This window comes from Theobroma cacao, chromosome 7 (assembly GCF_053813885.1).
Source record: "Theobroma cacao isolate CCN51 chromosome 7, ASM5381388v1, whole genome shotgun sequence".
NCBI lineage: Eukaryota > Viridiplantae > Streptophyta > Magnoliopsida > Malvales > Malvaceae > Theobroma > Theobroma cacao.
The window spans coordinates 10,050,156-10,068,300 of record NC_142645.1 but is presented as its reverse complement, the minus strand read 5'-3'; the positions used below and the strand labels follow the sequence as shown (position 1 = coordinate 10,068,300).

The 18,145-nt window shown below is 34.2% G+C and overlaps 3 protein-coding genes across 4 annotated transcripts; all 3 read left to right on the top strand.

Moving 5' to 3' along the window:
* The first annotated feature begins 231 nt into the window (after window positions 1-231).
* Window positions 232-4,976, top strand: LOC18594477 (persulfide dioxygenase ETHE1 homolog, mitochondrial). Of its 2 annotated transcripts, XM_007022046.3 has the most exons (9): window positions 235-688; window positions 799-927; window positions 1,170-1,277; window positions 2,571-2,705; window positions 3,403-3,444; window positions 3,651-3,710; window positions 3,787-3,840; window positions 4,503-4,527; window positions 4,650-4,976. In XM_007022046.3, the coding sequence occupies exons 1-9, from the start codon at window positions 455-457 to the stop codon at window positions 4,739-4,741; spliced, it is 879 nt and encodes a 292-aa protein (XP_007022108.3). In that variant the 5' UTR covers window positions 235-454; the 3' UTR covers window positions 4,742-4,976. The 2 variants fall into 2 exon arrangements, with proteins under 2 accessions (XP_088663976.1, XP_007022108.3); XM_088807850.1 differs by lacking the exon at window positions 799-927 and having other exon boundaries at window positions 232-688.
* Window positions 4,977-5,888: 912 nt separating this feature from the next.
* Window positions 5,889-9,953, top strand: LOC18594476 (large ribosomal subunit protein eL20z). Its single transcript, XM_007022045.3, has 4 exons — window positions 5,889-6,307; window positions 7,317-7,392; window positions 8,196-8,310; window positions 9,616-9,953. The coding sequence occupies exons 1-4, from the start codon at window positions 6,067-6,069 to the stop codon at window positions 9,673-9,675; spliced, it is 492 nt and encodes a 163-aa protein (XP_007022107.3). The 5' UTR covers window positions 5,889-6,066; the 3' UTR covers window positions 9,676-9,953.
* A 3,085-nt stretch (window positions 9,954-13,038) lies between these two features.
* Window positions 13,039-14,882, top strand: LOC18594474 (putative F-box protein At1g67390). The gene is made up of 3 exons (XM_088808504.1): window positions 13,039-14,092; window positions 14,193-14,360; window positions 14,496-14,882. The coding sequence occupies exons 1-3, from the start codon at window positions 13,112-13,114 to the stop codon at window positions 14,880-14,882; spliced, it is 1,536 nt and encodes a 511-aa protein (XP_088664630.1). The 5' UTR covers window positions 13,039-13,111.
* Window positions 14,883-18,145: the final 3,263 nt, after the last annotated feature.

Genomic DNA, 18,145 nt, shown 5'->3' with positions numbered 1-18,145 from the left:
GTGAAGAGTTCGATGCCGTTCTTTTAATTTAAAAAATATATTTATTAACTGAAAATAAATTTTTGTTTATAAATATAAAATTTTACTGGTGTAAAATCTATTATTTATAACAGAAACTGACAATTTCTAAGTAATATTGCAAGGCGGTAATTGTTCTTTTTTATTTTTTTTCATTAATGGAAAGCCCATCAGATCAGTCCACCGTTTGTTTAACAAACCGCGAAAGAGCAGACAGCGAAAGTGATGTACAAGCAACGGCCAACGAGAATTCCAAAACCAAAACATCGTGGTTCCCTATACAATACCAAATCAAGGATAATATTTTAAATGAAAATACCTACATAGCAATAAAATATGCTTTGAATTCAAGCATACGGCTTTGATCTGATCGTTTTCATTTTCTTCAAAAAAAAAAAAAAAAAAAACCAAACCACCGCTTTAAGCGGAATTGACAATGCTGACATTGAGATTCATAAGACCTTGTCTAGTTTCTCCTCCTCTTTATCACTCTTCCTTCAGTTTCTCTCCAAAGCAACCCATCGGTTTTGCTCTGCGATCACGAATGGGGTCATACACGACATCGTCGCAGTCATCTCCGGTTCTCTTGTTTCGTCAGCTGTTTGAGAAAGAATCCTCTACCTACACTTACCTTCTTGCTGATTTCTCTCACCCTGATAAACCAGCCCTTGTAAGTATTTTCTTTGTTTATGTTTATGTTTTTCTCATGAATATAAATTCTGGGTTTTGTTTGTTTTTGGGTTTTTAATACTATGTTGTACGATAAAATGATTTGTGCAGTTGATAGACCCTGTAGACAAGACGGTTGATAGAGATTTAAGTTTGGTTAGAGAATTGGGACTGAAGCTTATATATGCTATGAACACTCATGTACATGCTGATCATGTCACTGGAACTGGTCTCATCAAGGTTTTCTTATCTTTGATGTCTCAATTTTACTCTACACTGTTATTTCTTATTTTAGCTTATTGGAGGAAGAAATTCTATTGCATCAAACTTAGATTATTTTTACCCTAGTACGTGTTAAAGGCCATCATGTTTGAGTCACGTAAGAGGTAGTTTTCTCCTATCATATAAGTCTCAATCTCCCTTCCTAAACTTCAAACCTGCTATTGTCAATTTATGTATGTAAATGTGATTGTTTCTTGTAGGGCAAGGTACCTGGTGTTAAATCTGTTATTTCAAAAGCGAGTGGTTCCAAGGCTGATGTTTTTGTTGAACCTGGCGATAAAATCTGTTTTGGGAATCTCTTTCTTGAGGTAAGCATGCATATGCCCAACTGCTTGTCTGGTCAGTTTCATTGTATGCATGCATCTTTTGAATAATGCTAGAGAAAATAGCTATGATCTTTATGCGGTTTACATTTTCCTGGTATTCTGTAAGCACAATGGAGTCAGAGATGTGACAGAGTGAGGTGTGTCCTTGTAGATACCATTATCGGCATTCTAACGGCATTTTTCTTTAATCAATATTTTTATTTTGTTGTTTGGTTGGACCCTAAAACTGCAGTATGGTGTAATGAGCAGTAACAAAATAGTGGCAATTACATCTACTGCGGTAAAAATCAATTCCTTAGCTTAGGGATGGAGAATGCAGTTTACCATATTCTGTTTGAGTTCTTGGTCATTGCATATGCAGCTGTTAGAATATTTCTTAGCCCAGAGGAGCAGAACACAATCGCATTATTTCATTCCATTCTAGTCCTTACTCCATTCCATCAGATTGCAGTTCCCAAGATGCTTTATCCAGTTCCTCCTAGTTTAGTTTGAGAATCAGAATTTTGATGCGACTAGCATATAAATTTGTTCTTGTTACCTTTACCAATTAAATGCTGGAAAAATTGTTTCTTTGTTTTTTCCTGAGATAAGTAGCCCTGACTTCATAGGGTAGCTTTTGCTGTTAGAAATATAATTGATGTTAATTGTGATACTTATTGAATTGATAAAAAATTTAGGATCCAACTAAATCACAATCTGAATAGCATGAGAATCATGATTCTTTACGAACTTTAGTACATTGTAGTAAGCATAACTGGTATAAATGACTCGAGATGCCTATTCTTGACAGTCTCACATGTAACTTTAATTTTTCCTCTTGACTACTGAGCCATTAGCAAATTGCCAGTTTGCCATTGGCCTTTAATGGGTAACCAATTTCCGAGCTGATGCTTAATACAACAGAATATTTTCCTCAGTTACCTTTTTTTGAAAGATTAGAGAAAGTACCTACTTGTGATGAAATTTGATTTATGGAAGGTCCATCATTAATATTGATCTGCAAGTTGGTGTAGATTTCTGGTTCATATACTTGGTAAAGATTCTGCAGAATTTTGAAACAAGAACTTGCATTTCTGGAGTTTCTAAATGCAGAGTGTTTTGAAAACTTGTTTTAAGAAATATGGCTACATGTATGATATGATTGGAATTGCATTGATCTATGAAGAACAACGAATGGTCAATGTGGATAATATTTAATGTCACTATGAAGTTGTGCCAGACTGATCTAGACTTCTATATCATAAACTATATTCTAATTGAAATGCATCAGTGCAGGTTCGTGCTACTCCTGGCCATACAATGGGCTGTGTTACCTATGTCACAGGAGATGGACCTGATCAGCCTCAGCCAAGGATGGCTTTCACAGGGGATGCTCTGTTGATAAGGGGATGTGGGAGGACAGATTTTCAGGTATAATGTTTTGGAATATGGTCTTGCATCTTGATCCAAAAAACAAAATGAAGTAATAATAACTTTGTTAACATCAAACCATCAGAATCATTAAAGATGCTCGAAGCAATCTAACATATTAAGCATGTCAACCATCATCGGCTTCCTTATGCATATGAAGATTTTTGTGTGTTCCTATGTGATACTACTACTAGATACTCAACCACGGATGTTTGTTCCATGCAGAGATTTTGGAATGAATAATTGAATGTTTTGCAATTAAATTTGCATGCTCTGTTTGTGTTTCAGAACAATAAGACCGGATTGTTTTGATATTCATGGGAAGCATGCACCCAGTTGCACATTTTTCTACTCTTCTACATATCAACATTTGCCTTGCTATTTGGCTGCACATAGTTGGTAATACTGTTTGTCATTCACGAGTCTGATGGTAAATTAATCAGTAATTGAATTGTTAATAATTTGACATTCTGTCTGATCAGTGAGGTGACTGAAACTATAGAGCTATGGCGTTTATTCTTTTTGCTGGGTATCACCATGTGCTGGTTGCATATGCAACAGAAATATGCCAACTTCTTTTCATAAGGATGTTGCCATCCATATTTGGGTTGTCTTCTGGGATATCTGTTCTGCTTTATACATGAAGATAATGTTCTTTAGTGCTCCAAGGTTCAGTACCGATTAATTCCTTTTGCAGGGTGGAAGTTCGCAGCAACTCTACAAGTCAGTGCATTCACAGGCAAGTATAGGAGATATAGTCATTTACATTATAATGTCAAGCAAAAGTTTCTTCATATATTTTGTTTTTATTTTCCTGTTTGGGGGGGGGGGGGGGGGGGGTGGCGGGTAGGGAAGGAGGGGGTTTTCTTTGAGATTGCTCAATTCATTTTTGTAATTATTGGAATTTAAATGAAAAAAAGGTTCATTTTTGTTTCATGGGTCCAGATTTTCACATTGCCCAAGGAAACATTGCTCTATCCAGCTCATGATTACAAAGGATTCACAGTAAGATATGACTTCGTTCCACTTGTTTCATACATATATTAATGGTTGTTTCTTATATGAAACTCATTGATTATAGGTAACCACAGTGGGAGAGGAAATGCTATACAATCCTCGCCTAACAAAGGATGAGGTATTCTTTTCTGGAACAATCCATCTTTGTTTTTCTGTGGGAAACAAATGATCATGTCTGTATTATCAAATGGAAATAGAACCCTTTTTTTCCTGGCTTTTTCTATCTTGTAAAATTATGTGTAGGAACATTTCTGGAACACCCACTAGTACTGTCAGTGACATAATTAAATAAGTAGCATGTTGCTCAAAGTTTAGGCATCCTCTGGAATCATAACAGGGAAAAGAGAGAGATGGCTTTGTTACTTTTGGAATATAGAAATATTAAATGATTGACTGCTTTCTTTTGTATAAAAGTTATCTTTAGTTTTTTTTTTTTTGGTCACAAGAAAGGATTTCCTTTTGTCTAAGAAGCCTTGGTTCTGATCTTTAACTCCATTAATTCACTGCCCTATAGTTCACCTAATTAAAATTTCAAAAAATCTGCAAAATGTATTTCTCGATGAGGCCAATTCCCTTGGATGGGACTAGTCCAGTAACTGTGGCCAGGGTAAAAATGGGGAAAGACATTATCCGCTTTAAAACATGTAGATGTTATTGTACATGAAAAAGCATGACATTCTTGCACTTGATGGATGATTAATCTTCATCGTGTCCACAGAATACTTATGTCAATTATTTATCCTATCAGCATATTGATATTTTTGAAATACCCTCTTGCAGGAGACATTCAAAGGCATCATGCAGAGTAAGTTGATGCTCAATACATCCAGTTTATGGATAACGAATATTTTGCATCCGTGACTAGTTTGCGATGACAACGTCTAATTTATCCTCTCTTTGTGTTCGTTTCTTTTATTGGTGCAACAGATCTTAACTTGCCATATCCTAAGATGATCGACGTAGCAGTGCCAGCAAATATGGTTTGTGGATTGCAAGATTTGGGTTCCAAAGCCAGCTGAGGCTTTACTGGACTACCACGTGCACTTATTTTATTCATATTATAAGCCGGGTCTGTACATGATTTGGATATGCTACATAAATGCCTATTGATGCTACTTGATTGTAAAAAATCAAAAAATAAACAATCAAATAAATGAATAAGGAACAAAAAAATGTATTATGTTGTAACTTGTAAGCCTGTAAAACTATCATCTCTCACTCATACCATCTAAAGTTGCTGGATTTCTCACCTTACTTCGTATCCAGTCTTGAGTGAAGCTGTGTTAAAGAGACAGTTGCAGACTGAAACTGAGTTCCTGAATGTTTTTTTATCCCTTCTGAACTGTACAATAGAGTTTGATGTCTAGAGTACTAACAATCTTATTTGTCCCTACCTTTGATGCGAATAATATGCTACCTTGTCCTAAGATATGATATCTTGTTATCTTCTCTATACTTGGCTCATGTAATTGTCCTTGCAGATTCCCCAGTTTTTAGGTTAAAAACTAGAAGTAAGAATGGTAAGATTACACCAAAACTCTGTTTTTCCATGGACCCTCCAACATACGGTATCGAGGAAAACGCCACTCAAATTCTTCCATGTGAGGCTTAAAGATGGCTTAATCATAGCTAGGCCACAACCTGATGGGGACGTTCATCCATATCCTCTATCATGGACCCACCTAGTTTTAATATTATTAGATAGTTACCAATATAGACCAATTACACAAAATAATTGTATTTTCTTTTCCTTTATCCCAAGGCCTCTTAAGGTGTGACTATTCTTGGTTTATGCTCCAAAGAAGCACTGAAAAATTGAATTTAAAAGCCAGAATGCAATATATAGTATTGTGAAGCAAAAAGTCCTTCAACTTTAAGAAACAGTGTCTTTTGGTTTCACCTTTTACTCTAATTTATAAAGGACAAACATATCCAAAGACCAAGAAAGAGAACTAAAATCCCACAGTTCTGTGTGGAACAAAGGCATGATTCTATTACTAAAAGATGGAAGAATGGCTACAAACACAAATCTTAGAAAAAGTTTACTTCCTACTTTTTGCTGTATACGTGTATTTGTCCAAATTTAATCCACTTTCACACGTAAAAATAAAATAATAAAAAACAATCCATTGTATAAGTGGGTGGTCAAATTCAGAAGACAAAACTGGTAGCCAGGCAACTTCCCAAATATGATGCCACCACTCAGTAACAAAAAACCTTAATATCAAAGTAACCATTTTTTGTTTTTCATATTTATTTTTTCTCCTTTCTAGCTGTTCCATCACCATAAGCAGATCCGAATTCACAACCAAGAACTTCCCAAACCCCAAAGACAAAGGAGAAAATGAGTGGTGAAGAGAAAAACAGAGCTGTAGTTGTAGATCACCAGCACCATCAGTACGGAACTTTCCAAGGAGTAGCCAACTACCCTCCTCCTCCTCCTGCTCCACAGCACCAGCACCAGCACCATCACCATCAGCCAGCTATTGGGTTTCCTCAGCCTGTTCCACCACCTGGCCTTCATGAACCCTCTGCTCCTCCTCCTCAATATTACCCCCAACCCCAAGGTTACCAAACTGTTCCAGGTACTCTACCCTACAATATAAGCTTTGCTCTGTTGTGATTCGTCAATCAAAAGGAAAACTTTTGGGATTTGGGTTTATGTTGGATGGAAGAAAAAGGTTGTTTTTTAAGAGTAAAGATCCATGTTTCTGATGTTTTTGAAGAAAGGGTGTTTACATATTAGGAGTTTTATGGCAGAGAAATTATAGAGAACAGGCATAGATATATAAGCAGCTTTGATCTTTTTTTTTTTTTTATGTAATAGGAAGAACTTTTGATTCTTGGGGATGATTGAAGTTTGTAAAAGCAAGAATTCTGGGATTTGGGTTTTTGATAGATGGAAGAAAAAAAGGGTTTTTTTTGGGGTTGTGACCTGAATAGGGGTGGGAAAGAACTTTTTTTGCTATTATAGCAGAGATGTTTTGCTATAAATTTCACGATAGTTTAAGAGAAATGGAAGTCAATTTCAGGCAAAATGAGAGATAAATGCATAGATATGGTATACAAGTCATTAATTCATAAACCAAATCCTTCCACAATATGTAAAATATCACAGTGTAATCAGGGTATTTTGACTATCAAGTAGAAAATTACCTATAATGATCAACAAACAACCTTAAACTTGAAGGAAACATCCATTAAACCGTTTAGGAAGTGGTGAAAATCTCTATGTTTGACAAGCTGATCTTAGATGTAAAAACAAAAGTTCATTTATAATAATGTAAAACGTGCTTCTATCAAATGTCAGAGGATGTTCTATGTGATTAAAAATTTAGGTTGCTAAAACTCATATGAAGAGTGAAAGTTTTGTGCTTCGTGGAAATGTATGGCTAGATGAGTGTAAGGTTGGTATGTTTTGTAATTCAACTTGGCATGATCCAGTTTCTTTTCTTGTATATAATTGTGTCGATAAGAGTTTTGCATGAACTGAAATGGTTGTTCTTAATCAGCCAAGCATGCATTATGTTGGCCTACTAAATGAAAAATTTTTATTCTAAATGTGCTTTCTCCCTTATATCTTTTATGTCCTAGGATATGCTGTCGCTGAAGGAAGACCAGTAAGAGAGCGTCGCCTACCTTGCTGTGGCATTGGTATTGGATGGTTCTTGTAAGTCATAATTTTAGTTTTCCTTGTTTTAAAAGTTTTTTAAAATATAAAGTCAAACAAATAACAACTCAATGAATATGTCATTTGGTTGTAAATCAACAAATTATTTTCCTTTATCTCCAATTGTCGTGGGCTAAAAAATCCTCAAGACCGCAAAAAAGAGAGAAATTACATGTTGGAAAAATGGGAAATTGATACATCTGTACTATTTTATTGGTCTCCTATTATTGGAAGGTAACACTATTAGAAAGCTGACAGGATAGCTATGCTTTATAGCGTTGAGTTTTGGGGGGCTATGAAGAGACCTGTTAATGGGACAAGTATGATCATGATGAGAATGTTTTGGAGGTGGATGTATGTGGATACAAGAAAATACAGGATAAGAAATGCAAGACAGAGCTAGCATCAATTGAGGCTTACTTGAATATGACGTCTTAAATAGGTTTTTCCTTTGCAACTGCAAATGATTTGGCAATCAGTTAATTACATTATGTTCACATTTATGCTTGATGCAATAAACATAGGTGAAATGTATAACTCTTTATGTCACCTTAAAGTTCCCATGTCCATGAAACAGTGTTCTTAAGGAAAAGGCTGTGAGACACCCCAAAATAATGGAAATCTTCTAAAATGGATTCAATTGACACTTGGATGTGTACCCAAAACCCCATTTTGTTACCCAATCCACATTACATAATAGTTTTATACAAGTCCGTGTAATATATATTGTTATCTTGATTATTTTCTGCATTTGTAGTTATAGTTAAATATTTTATGAATATTATTTTTTTCTTGATTTAAAGGTTTATCATTGGTTTCTTCCTTGGGGCCATCCCCTGGTACATTGGATTGTTTATTCTAGTTTGTGCAAGAATAGACTACCGGGAGAAACCAGGATATATTGCTTGCACAATTGCTGTGAGTATCTTTTCTATCAGTTTTTTTTTTTTTTCAATTTTATGAAAGCCATGCTGCATAGAACTGATTGTCAACTTTCTCATTTTGTATGTTAATGCTTTACCTTTTATGTAAATATATTATCTGGTATGAACAGTTGTATCTTTGGGCTATTGTCAATTGCCCAAAGTTCAAATTTGCCTTTTCTCTTTTTGTTAGGTTCATTTAAGTTTTGCTTGACCATCTAAGGAATTTGAGAAATGAAAGTGATAGACCAGAAAATTTAGTTTTTAAGTCAGAAATAGTGAACAGATGAAAAAGAAATCTATATAGTTAGAATTGGTAATGAGGTTGCTCAAAGGTCATTAAATTCATAATTTTGATTATGTGAAAATGATAGAAGGCTATGTGAAGTGCTTGCATAGGTTATTTATTCTTTGCAGGCTCCTGGTATTCATATCAATGTGCACAACTGGGATTCTAAATTGGGGCAGGGTAGTGATTATGAATCTAGAAACCTTATGCTGGTATGTAACTTTTGCAACATATATTTGAGTGTGTGACCTGAAGGGAAATTTTGGGAAGGGAAGTAGGTGGAAGACCACTTGTGTCATAAAGGGCTTTTCCTAGTGAGGAATCTCAAAAATTGCATGGACAAAGTTTCTTCCAGTATTAATGTCTCTGTCTACAGATTGCATTGGGTTCTACATCTCTGTCTACAGATTGCATTGGGTTCTGCATATGTTGCTTAACCGGTTTAATAATCTCTAAATGGGTTAACCATTTTATTATCCTGCATTTGGAAGTCTTGGAGACAGATTTGAGATTTCACATGATACAAGTGGCTAAACTTACTATCATTGAATTCTGTGCTAATGTGCTGTCTGTTAATCAATTTGGTGCCAAAATTTACATGTTCTTAGTTTGATCTGTGGAATTAATTCTCACTATGTGAATGGGTTACTGCTCAAGAATAATAAATAGAGAGATGTAAGCTATACTTGGCTCACTCTCACTAAAGTCTAGTTGGAAAGTCCCTTGTATTCTTTCTTTTTCCTTGCTGAGAGCTTTTCCTTCTGTTCGTCTTTTTTTTTTTTTCCCAGTCATTATCTGATTTACGGAGATGATCTTCCATACAGCCTTGCTGCATATGTTGTAATAATATTTATTCCAAGTAGACTGGTTCTGCTTCTTGTTTAGCTCATGTTTTCAAGCCATTTTTTAAGTTGTCTATTAAATACCAATAGAGAAAAGAAATTGTCTGCCGCCTCTCTTCCTCTAGTGAGGTTCTTAACAACCATTTTAACGAGACTGCTGCTTGTGCAGGCCATTCTTGCTACAATTGCAATTGTTCTTGGTGTTACAAAGGGGGCTCATGATTGGTAAGCTCTTCCGAGAGTGTAAAGGATGGAAAATAATGTATATGCCTTTTCCTGAAAGCTATCTTTATGACAATTTGCTAGAAGATTTGTGTGAACTATAGTGGAAATCATGAATGATGGAACATTAGTAATATCTGTTTATTATCAGTGCTTGATAGCAATGCAGATTGTTACTCTATAAAGTTTTACTAAGACTTATTAAGCAAATATGAAGCATATAGGTGCTAATTGTATCATGTATGCATGGTATCTATCTATACCTAAAAAGGAAAACTTAGTTCAGTTGGATTCTGTTGACAGAAGTGGGTTATATTTTTGAATGTGAATTGCCACTGAATTTTGGAGCAGCTGGTTGGTTAAGTGGTTGAGGCTTTTGGCAAAGCAACAACAACACGCACTTTCCAATTACATATGATGTTCATGAAGAGCTTATTTGCAAGATCATATGTTTCATTAGGAATGCCTGCCTTTTGCACTGTATAACACAGAATTCGAGCATCATTATTCATTGGTCATTGATATGGATGGAACCTGAAGTGAAACCAAATTCACTTTGGAGCTTTTAATCATCTTCTTGGGAGGTGGATGAAGGTCATGATTGTGGTGTGTTATTGTTGCAAAGCTTTTTGACAATGGGAAATCACATGGTTTTAGCTTCGTGTGAGCCATTTTCAAGCTTTTCGATATGGTTAACGATTTCAGATGTCAAGCATTGAAATCGACATTGAAGGGTGTTGTTAGAAAATCTATATATTTCCATTATCGAATTATGCAGATGTGGTTAGTGCATTAGTTATTATTGAGATAGGCAGATTTTAAACGTAAGATGGTATTGGGTTTATAGTAATTTTCCTGTTAGAAGTTGGTTTGGGATGGGACTGTACCCCTGTATGAATAGAAAGCACTCCAAGTCTTTGGCATCTCTAGCAGCCGTTAATTTTGTAAATTATCGATAAGTATATTCTATTTATCCATTAATTCACCCTAAACCCAAAATCAATTTTAAGCTTACCGGCTAACCCTCCCAAAATTTCACAAGTCCGACTGCCTTTTTTCCGTGAGCCGCCTTTGCCAGTCTCTTCTCTTTGCCGTGAGATTTCGGCCTCTTTGCCTTGCCGTGCCTACTATAGTGCCGTGAGCGGTGAGCCCACCCTTTGGCCTCTTTGCCGCTTCCCATCTCCTGTGGTTTGTTTGAATTTTTTTTGTTAATTAGATTATTAGCATTGGATTGGTGCATCTAGAATGCAATTTCTTTGCTTAAATGTCAATTTGCATGGTCTTATTATTATTATTATTATTTGTTAATCCGAAGCTGCCGTTGATTTGTGAAGAAAAGGTTCATGTCAAGGGCGGCAACTTGAATTGCCAAGTTGATTTTCTTCCTATCAAAGTGATCATTTGGCATGATTCTTGCGACATTGCATTTCTGGAAAAATGTATGATTGAGTTGATTCTGGAATAATTGTAAAGTTCGGAATAAGATACTTCAAAATTAACATATACTAATTAAATAATTAGACTAAGTCACATATAACTTTATGTGCGAGGGAGAGAGAAAGGACTAAACTGAAAAAAATGGGATTTTTTAAGATTTTCAAGATTTTTTTTTTGAGAAGAGGGAAGTTATGTAGTTGTCTTTTTTAAGTGTTGGTGTGTCATCTGGGCTCGCTAACATCGTAAGATGCTTTGCCAGATGCAGATTTCTTGCATCTGGTAAGGTGTTGGTACTGGCAAGGGTGCAAGACGCACCAGCTGGCCTTCTCTTTTTATTTTTATTTATTTATTTATTTATTTTTTCTATTTTTAGAACATTCTGGAGTTCAATTGATTTTAATCTTGGATTATCAAATTTAATTATGTTGCTTAGTTTGATCTGTTTCACTTTAACTTTAGCTGTTTGGATTTGTTTGTTAACAAGCTCATACAAAACTTGGGCCAGTCAATGCCCATTGGACATCTAATACGATTTAACTAAAAGTAAAATAAAATAAAATAATAATGCAAAACAAAGTAAAGCAAGATACGATGAAAACAAAAGCACACATACCAATATTAATTATCCATACATATACATATATATTTATCTATATAAAGTTATTGTCTACATAAGCAAAATTAATCAAAATCTGTGCAAAAGCAAAATAAAATATTATAGAAAACCAATCCATTTAGGTATAAGAATTATAATAGAAATAATGGATACATTTCTAGATTTTAATTCAAGAATAATGACTATAAAATTTAAAAAATTAAACAATTAGGCTAAGTCACATATAGGCTTTTAACAATTGCATAACAAAAACTTGTCTTTTGCTTGTAAAAGTTCTTAATTTTGAAACTAAGCAAAATCTCTAGGTAACAAAAACTTGTCTTGTATAAAGACAAAATCTCTAGGGACAGGTTAATTAATTAGCATTTAAAGGTAGGTGCTTCTTCGCCTTTTACACTTTTTCTTTCATGTCCTTCGTTGTAAATGACAAGAGATATCTTTTCCATATCGAAACTTTTCTTCGTGATTTCTTCTCCCCACCAAATAATATATATATAAAGACATGCCTTGTCACGTCTTGTTATATATTACATGCGCTAGCTTGTCTAATTACTTGTCTTATCTTATAAAATTGATTAATATTAAGCAAAATCAAGAAAAATTTGTGCAAAACCTATGCATTAATTAGTCAAATAAAATATTATACGAAACCAATCCATTTAGGTATAAGAATTATGATAGAAATCATAGATATGTTTCTAGATTTTAATTCATGAATAATGATTAAAATTTAAACCCTAAACAATTGCATGAAAGGAAACAAAGTCTCAAGGTAATAAAAACTTGTCTTTTACTTTTACTAGTCCTTAATATTAGTATCAATTTTATTTAAAAGCCTTTTTTATGTTTATTTTCGTTAAAATTCATTTTGTGGTTTTTTTAAAGAATTAAAGGTAGTTGTTGACTTACTACAAATTAAAAAGAAGATGAAGTTTACACATAAGCAAGAGATTCACGATTTGCAGGATTCATGTATATATTCTCTTCCCAAAAGGAAAAACGAAAATAGAAAACAACTAGGCTAGCTAGTTATATTTATTGATTATTTTATTTATAACTTTACTTTTTCTCTTCCAATTTTTCCAAAATAAAAAATTCTATATTTTGGTTCATTTTGCTGTAACATGCTATAAATAGGTAGAGAGAATAAATGCACTTCCATAGGTGTAACGTAAGAGATAGGTCCATTAGCATTCAAAGCTAGGTGCTTCTTCACCCTTGACACGTTTTCTTTACATGTCCTTAGTTATAATTGACGAGGATATTCCTTCCATATCAAAACTTTTTGCTATGATTTCTTCTCCTCACCAAACCTGCTACACTTATATATATATCTATCATTTTCCTTTCATATCCCATCTTTTCAAAGAAAGCAAAAGAGAGGAAAAAAATGACATCAAATTTCGTTAAGGAAGAGCCTTATGGCCCTGATTTGATCAGTAGGCTTCCTGACACACTTTTGTCTGAGATTGTATCACAACTACCTGTTGATGAAGCTGTAAGAACAAGTATCTTATCAAGGCGATGGAAAAGCTTATGGAGGTATGTTTCTCGTCTAGATTTTGATCCAAACCGAATGATGAAACCAAGCAAACGTATTCTTTATCAGGAGAAAAAGAACCTGCATAGGCATGGAATCGATAATTGTTTGAACCATGATGTAGAGAAAGAGCTTTTCCATGCTGTTATGATGATTGACAAGGTATTGTTTTCTCATAGATGTAACTTGACTAGTTGCAAGATCATTCATTTTCCTGATAGCTGCAAATATGGTCAGCTTAAAAAATGGATTGAATTTCTTGTATCAGAGAAAGGGATACAAGAGCTAGCTTTCACTTGTGAGGAATCCCCTTTTCAGCAAAACGTTATGGGCAGATTTACTGATTTAAAATTGAGTTTGCCATCAGGGATTTTCTCTGGTACAAGTTTGCATGCACTTGAGTTGACACATTACACACTTGAAACCGACTCCCCATTTGATCATTGCCATAATCTTCGAACCTTGAAACTTAAATGGTTGTTTCTTTCAACTGAAACCCTTGATGGAATCATATCTAATTGTGCTTTTTTGGAGCATTTGAGCCTTTCCTTTTGTACCGGGTTTGATCGAGTTTGGATTGTTAGTGATCACGTTAAAACTGTGGAGCTAGAGTACTTGGACGTGCATGAAATATACTTATCAACAATGTCCCTTGGTGTTTTGGTGCTTGATACTTTAAAATGTCCACCCAAAAATTTGGTTATCAATGCCCCAAAGCTTAAGGTGTTTTGTGCATATTGCAATGGCGAAGAGGAAGGTCCACACCATTTTCTCAAAGATCATGAACTTGTGAAGGTTGCAAAAATTCTAGAGCATTGCTGTGGTCTCTTAGTAAGCATTTTCACTAGCTGTTTTGTTTTTACTGAATTACACTATATTTCATATAATATCATATATGATCATATGAATGAATTGTTTTTGTTGGCCTTAGAGACCTGGAAATGATCAAAGTTATAACTTAAAGGATGACTCAAGCTTGTTTGAAAATTTATGGACGCTATCAATTGACTTGGATTTGAACAATATGAGAGAAGTGTTGATTCTTGCTGTCGTTTTACGAGTATGCCCCCATCTGAAGCAACTTGAAATCAATATACCGGTATGCCATTGCCAATTATATTTATCTTAATCTTGAGAAGTTAATTTATACAAAAATTTTCTATTGAAATATATATATTATCTTCTAGATTAAAGCTTAATTGAATGAAATGCATTTTGGTTTGTGTATTTTTAGGACATAGATTTCGAATGGAAGGGAGCAACCTCAAATCATGGTACTCAAAGTTGCTCGCTGCCATACCCGGAGTCCATGTTTTGGGATAAAAGGGAGCTATGTGATTGTATCACGCATAACCTAAATGTAGTATGCATAAATGGATTTAATGGAAAGGAGAGACAATTGGAATTTGTTAGGCATCTTATAACAAAAGCTACTGTGATGAAGAGAATGAATATCTGCTTTGATGATAGTTGCTCAAGAGAAGGAGTTGAGGCAACACTTGAGTTATTATTATTGCCAAGGTCCTCCATCGATGTTTCTATAGTCTTGAAACCAAGCCCTGAATTTGTATCAACCGGAAACGGTGCAAATTTTGAAACATGGATCTCAACCCTTAAATAGTTTTATATATGTTTGAAATATTGATTCTCACTGAGACTACCAATTTATATTTGTAGTTACAACTTCTGAACTCTTATGTGTAATGTTAGAAATAGTATCAGATTGTGCCATCATGATCTATTTAGACACATGAGAACATGATTGGTATTGATTTCATTGCTATATATGTCTCATTACATCGAATATGTTACTATGAAAACTTTTATATAGACGATGTATGCTCTCAAACAATACTTATATTTGCTTTAAAATAATTATAGTTTTGATTATGACAAAATGATCAAATTTGCTTGAACTTAAGTGATCCTTCACTACAAGGAAACTGATTTTTTTCGATGAAAAAAATTTTGTTGACATCATTCCGTTGGAAATTTCTAATGGAATTTTGACGAAAATTTCCTTTGACTTTTTAATTTATTTTTTAAAACGTTTAAATGTATTTCATAATGGCATGGTTTTGTTAAAATTTTTAATGGTAAACATGAATGGGAATTACTCTTGATTGTCATATTCTATGAAACTTAAGATTACAAAATGGCGTGAGATCGATCTTTGATGTACCGTCAACTAACTTCTAATGAATTCATTAGAGATGAATTTATAAATGGAGTTAAAGAATTCATTGATTTTGCATTTGCTAACCCTACATTTATGTGGGAGAATAAGATGAGATGCTCTTACTCTCGGTGTAGCAACAATAAGTTTCTAAATTCCAATAAAATGGCAGAGCATATCTTAAAAAAGGGTTTTACTGGTGCTTACACAATATGATGTTTGCATGGGGAACATTATCTTGGACAATCATCAAGAAGTGGAGATAGAGGTGAGCCATATGTTGGTCATGAGGAACATGGGGAATATAAGGACCCTAAAAATGAAGAGAAAATAAAAAATCCATATGCTAAAATGGTTAAGGATGCAATGGTCTGGAAGTTGCTTTCAATTCTAGTCATGATAATGAATCAAGGTTAGTGGAGGAAGATCTAAATCCAAATGCACGTAGCTTTTACTCCTCATTGAGTTATGCGGATGAACCTTTGTGGTTAGGTTACACAAAGTACACAACGCTTTTAGTTATGTCACAACTTATAAATGTTAAATCAAAGTTTAATTTGAGTGAATCATGTTTGGATTGTCTGTTGGAGATAATAAAGAATATGTTGACATTGGATGAAACTTTACCTAGTGACTTTTATAGAATGAAAAAGAAGGTGGCAAGACTTGGACTTGAATATATCCAAATTCATGCTTGTAAAAACAATTGCATCTTATTTTATAAGGAAATTGCTGATTTAGAGCATTGTTTGATATGCGGTCATCTTTAGTATAAACTGATGAAATCAAGTGTCAAAAGGCAGAAGAAAATTCCTTACAAGATTTTGCGTTACTTGCCACTTATACCAAGGCTTTAAAGGCTTTATAAGTTAGGAAAAGCTACCAAAAATATGATGTGGCATACGCAAAACCAAAGTGATGATGGAGTGCTTAGACAACCTGTTGATGGTGAGGCTTGGAAACACTTCAACTGAACACATGAGTTACTTGTAATGGAACCCCAAAATGCCATACTAGAGTTATGTACTAACGGTTTCAATCCTTTTGGACTAACTGTGAAACCTTATTTAGTTTGGCCAGAAATGCTCACTGTGTACAATTTACCTTTATTGATGTGTATGAAACAACCGTACATATTTCTTAATATGGTTATTCTGGGGAAGAAAAGTCCAAGCCAAAACATAGATGTTTTTTTACCGCCTTTGATATATAAGTTGAAAGTATTGTGGATTGAGAGTGTTGTGACATATGATGTCTATTGGAAATAAAATTTTCAAATGAGGGCTGCATTATTATCGACAATTAATGATTTTCCTACTTATGGTATGTTGTTAGCATAGAGCACTCATGGACGATTATCATGTCCTTATTGCATGAAACATTCTAAGCCTTTCATATTGGATCATGGTAAGTAACCTTTTTTTTTTAATTGTCATCGACAATTCTTGCCACCTAATTATTCTTTTAGGAGGCAGAAAGATAAATTTCTTAAGAAAAGAGTTGAGCGAGACTTCTCAATTCCTTAATTATCAGGTGAAGAAATATTGTCACGGTTAAATGCGCTTCCTGATATCCCATTTGGAACAAAATGTGGTGAACAGAAGATTCTGAGTTGCGGTGTAAGTCATAATTGGGTGAAAAAAAGTATATTTTGAGATTTACCTTATTGGCATACATTTCTTATTTGTCACAATTTAGATGTGATGCGTATTTAACATAACGTATTTGAGTATATATTCAACACAATAATGGATGTTAAGGGGAAGACGAAAGACAACTTAAAGACACATTAAGGTTTGAAGGTGTATTGCAAGCATCTAGAATTTGAATTGGTGGAAAATAATGAAAAAATTTTCAAGCCTAAGGTTTCGTACACTTTTAGTAAGAAGGAAAGAAAACTTGTTTGTGCTTGGGTGAAACAATTGAGATTACCTGATAGTTTTGTGTCGAACATATCTCAATGTGTTAACAAGATCGATTGCAAATTTTATGGGGTGAAAAGTCATGATTGTTATTTTTTTTTGCAACGATTGCTCCTAATTGTCGTTCATGATATGGTGCCTCAATTTATTTGGGATGTGATAACTGAGATATCTCTTTTTTCTAGAGATTTATGCTCAATTGAAATACCTGTAGATCACATGGAAGCTTTGGAAGGAGGAATATGTGAAACTATATGGAACTAGAAAAGATCTTTCCTCTCGATTTCTTTGACTCTATGGAGCATTTGCTGATTCATTTACCTTACGAGGCAAAGGTTGGTAGACTTATCCAACATTGATGGATGTATCCATTTGAGAGGTACTATATGTGTTATTTGTTTTCAAATAGATTATTAAAAGAATTTAAGGTACTTATTAAGTTTTATGAATATTATGATGTTTTGGTTTTTGCATGATTTGAAGAAAAAAGTGAAAAATCAAGCCTTTGTTGAAGGATCTATATGCGAGGCTTATATGATTAAGGAAATCTCTTCGTTTTGCTCATTATATTTTGAACCCGCTATGTGAACAAGGCTAAATTGAGTGACACGTAATGATGATGGGGGAGACGTGGACTCTCTTGGTCGTCTTTCGATTTTCACTCATCTTAGACGAGCTTTTGGTCCACTAGATAAATCTTGATTTTTAGATAAGGATGAGTTTTATGCAGTTGAGCTATATGTTTTAATGAATTACGAAGAGATCCTCCCATATATTGAGTAAGTA

Excerpts from the sequence above, each read along its gene's own strand:
- LOC18594477 (XM_007022046.3), top strand. The coding sequence starts at position 455 with ATGCTGACATTGAGATTCATAAGACCTTGTCTAGTTTCTCCTCCTCTT. Across the intron at positions 689-798 it reads ACCCTGATAAACCAGCCCTT|TTGATAGACCCTGTAGACAA; the intron begins GTAAGTATTTTC and ends TGATTTGTGCAG. Across the intron at positions 1,278-2,570 it reads TTGGGAATCTCTTTCTTGAG|GTTCGTGCTACTCCTGGCCA; the intron begins GTAAGCATGCAT and ends GCATCAGTGCAG.
- LOC18594476 (XM_007022045.3), top strand. The coding sequence starts at position 6,067 with ATGAGTGGTGAAGAGAAAAACAGAGCTGTAGTTGTAGATCACCAGCAC. Across the intron at positions 6,308-7,316 it reads AGGTTACCAAACTGTTCCAG|GATATGCTGTCGCTGAAGGA; the intron begins GTACTCTACCCT and ends TTTATGTCCTAG. Across the intron at positions 7,393-8,195 it reads ATTGGTATTGGATGGTTCTT|GTTTATCATTGGTTTCTTCC; the intron begins GTAAGTCATAAT and ends CTTGATTTAAAG.
- LOC18594474 (XM_088808504.1), top strand. The coding sequence starts at position 13,112 with ATGACATCAAATTTCGTTAAGGAAGAGCCTTATGGCCCTGATTTGATC. Across the intron at positions 14,093-14,192 it reads AGCATTGCTGTGGTCTCTTA|AGACCTGGAAATGATCAAAG; the intron begins GTAAGCATTTTC and ends TGTTGGCCTTAG. Across the intron at positions 14,361-14,495 it reads AACTTGAAATCAATATACCG|GACATAGATTTCGAATGGAA; the intron begins GTATGCCATTGC and ends GTGTATTTTTAG.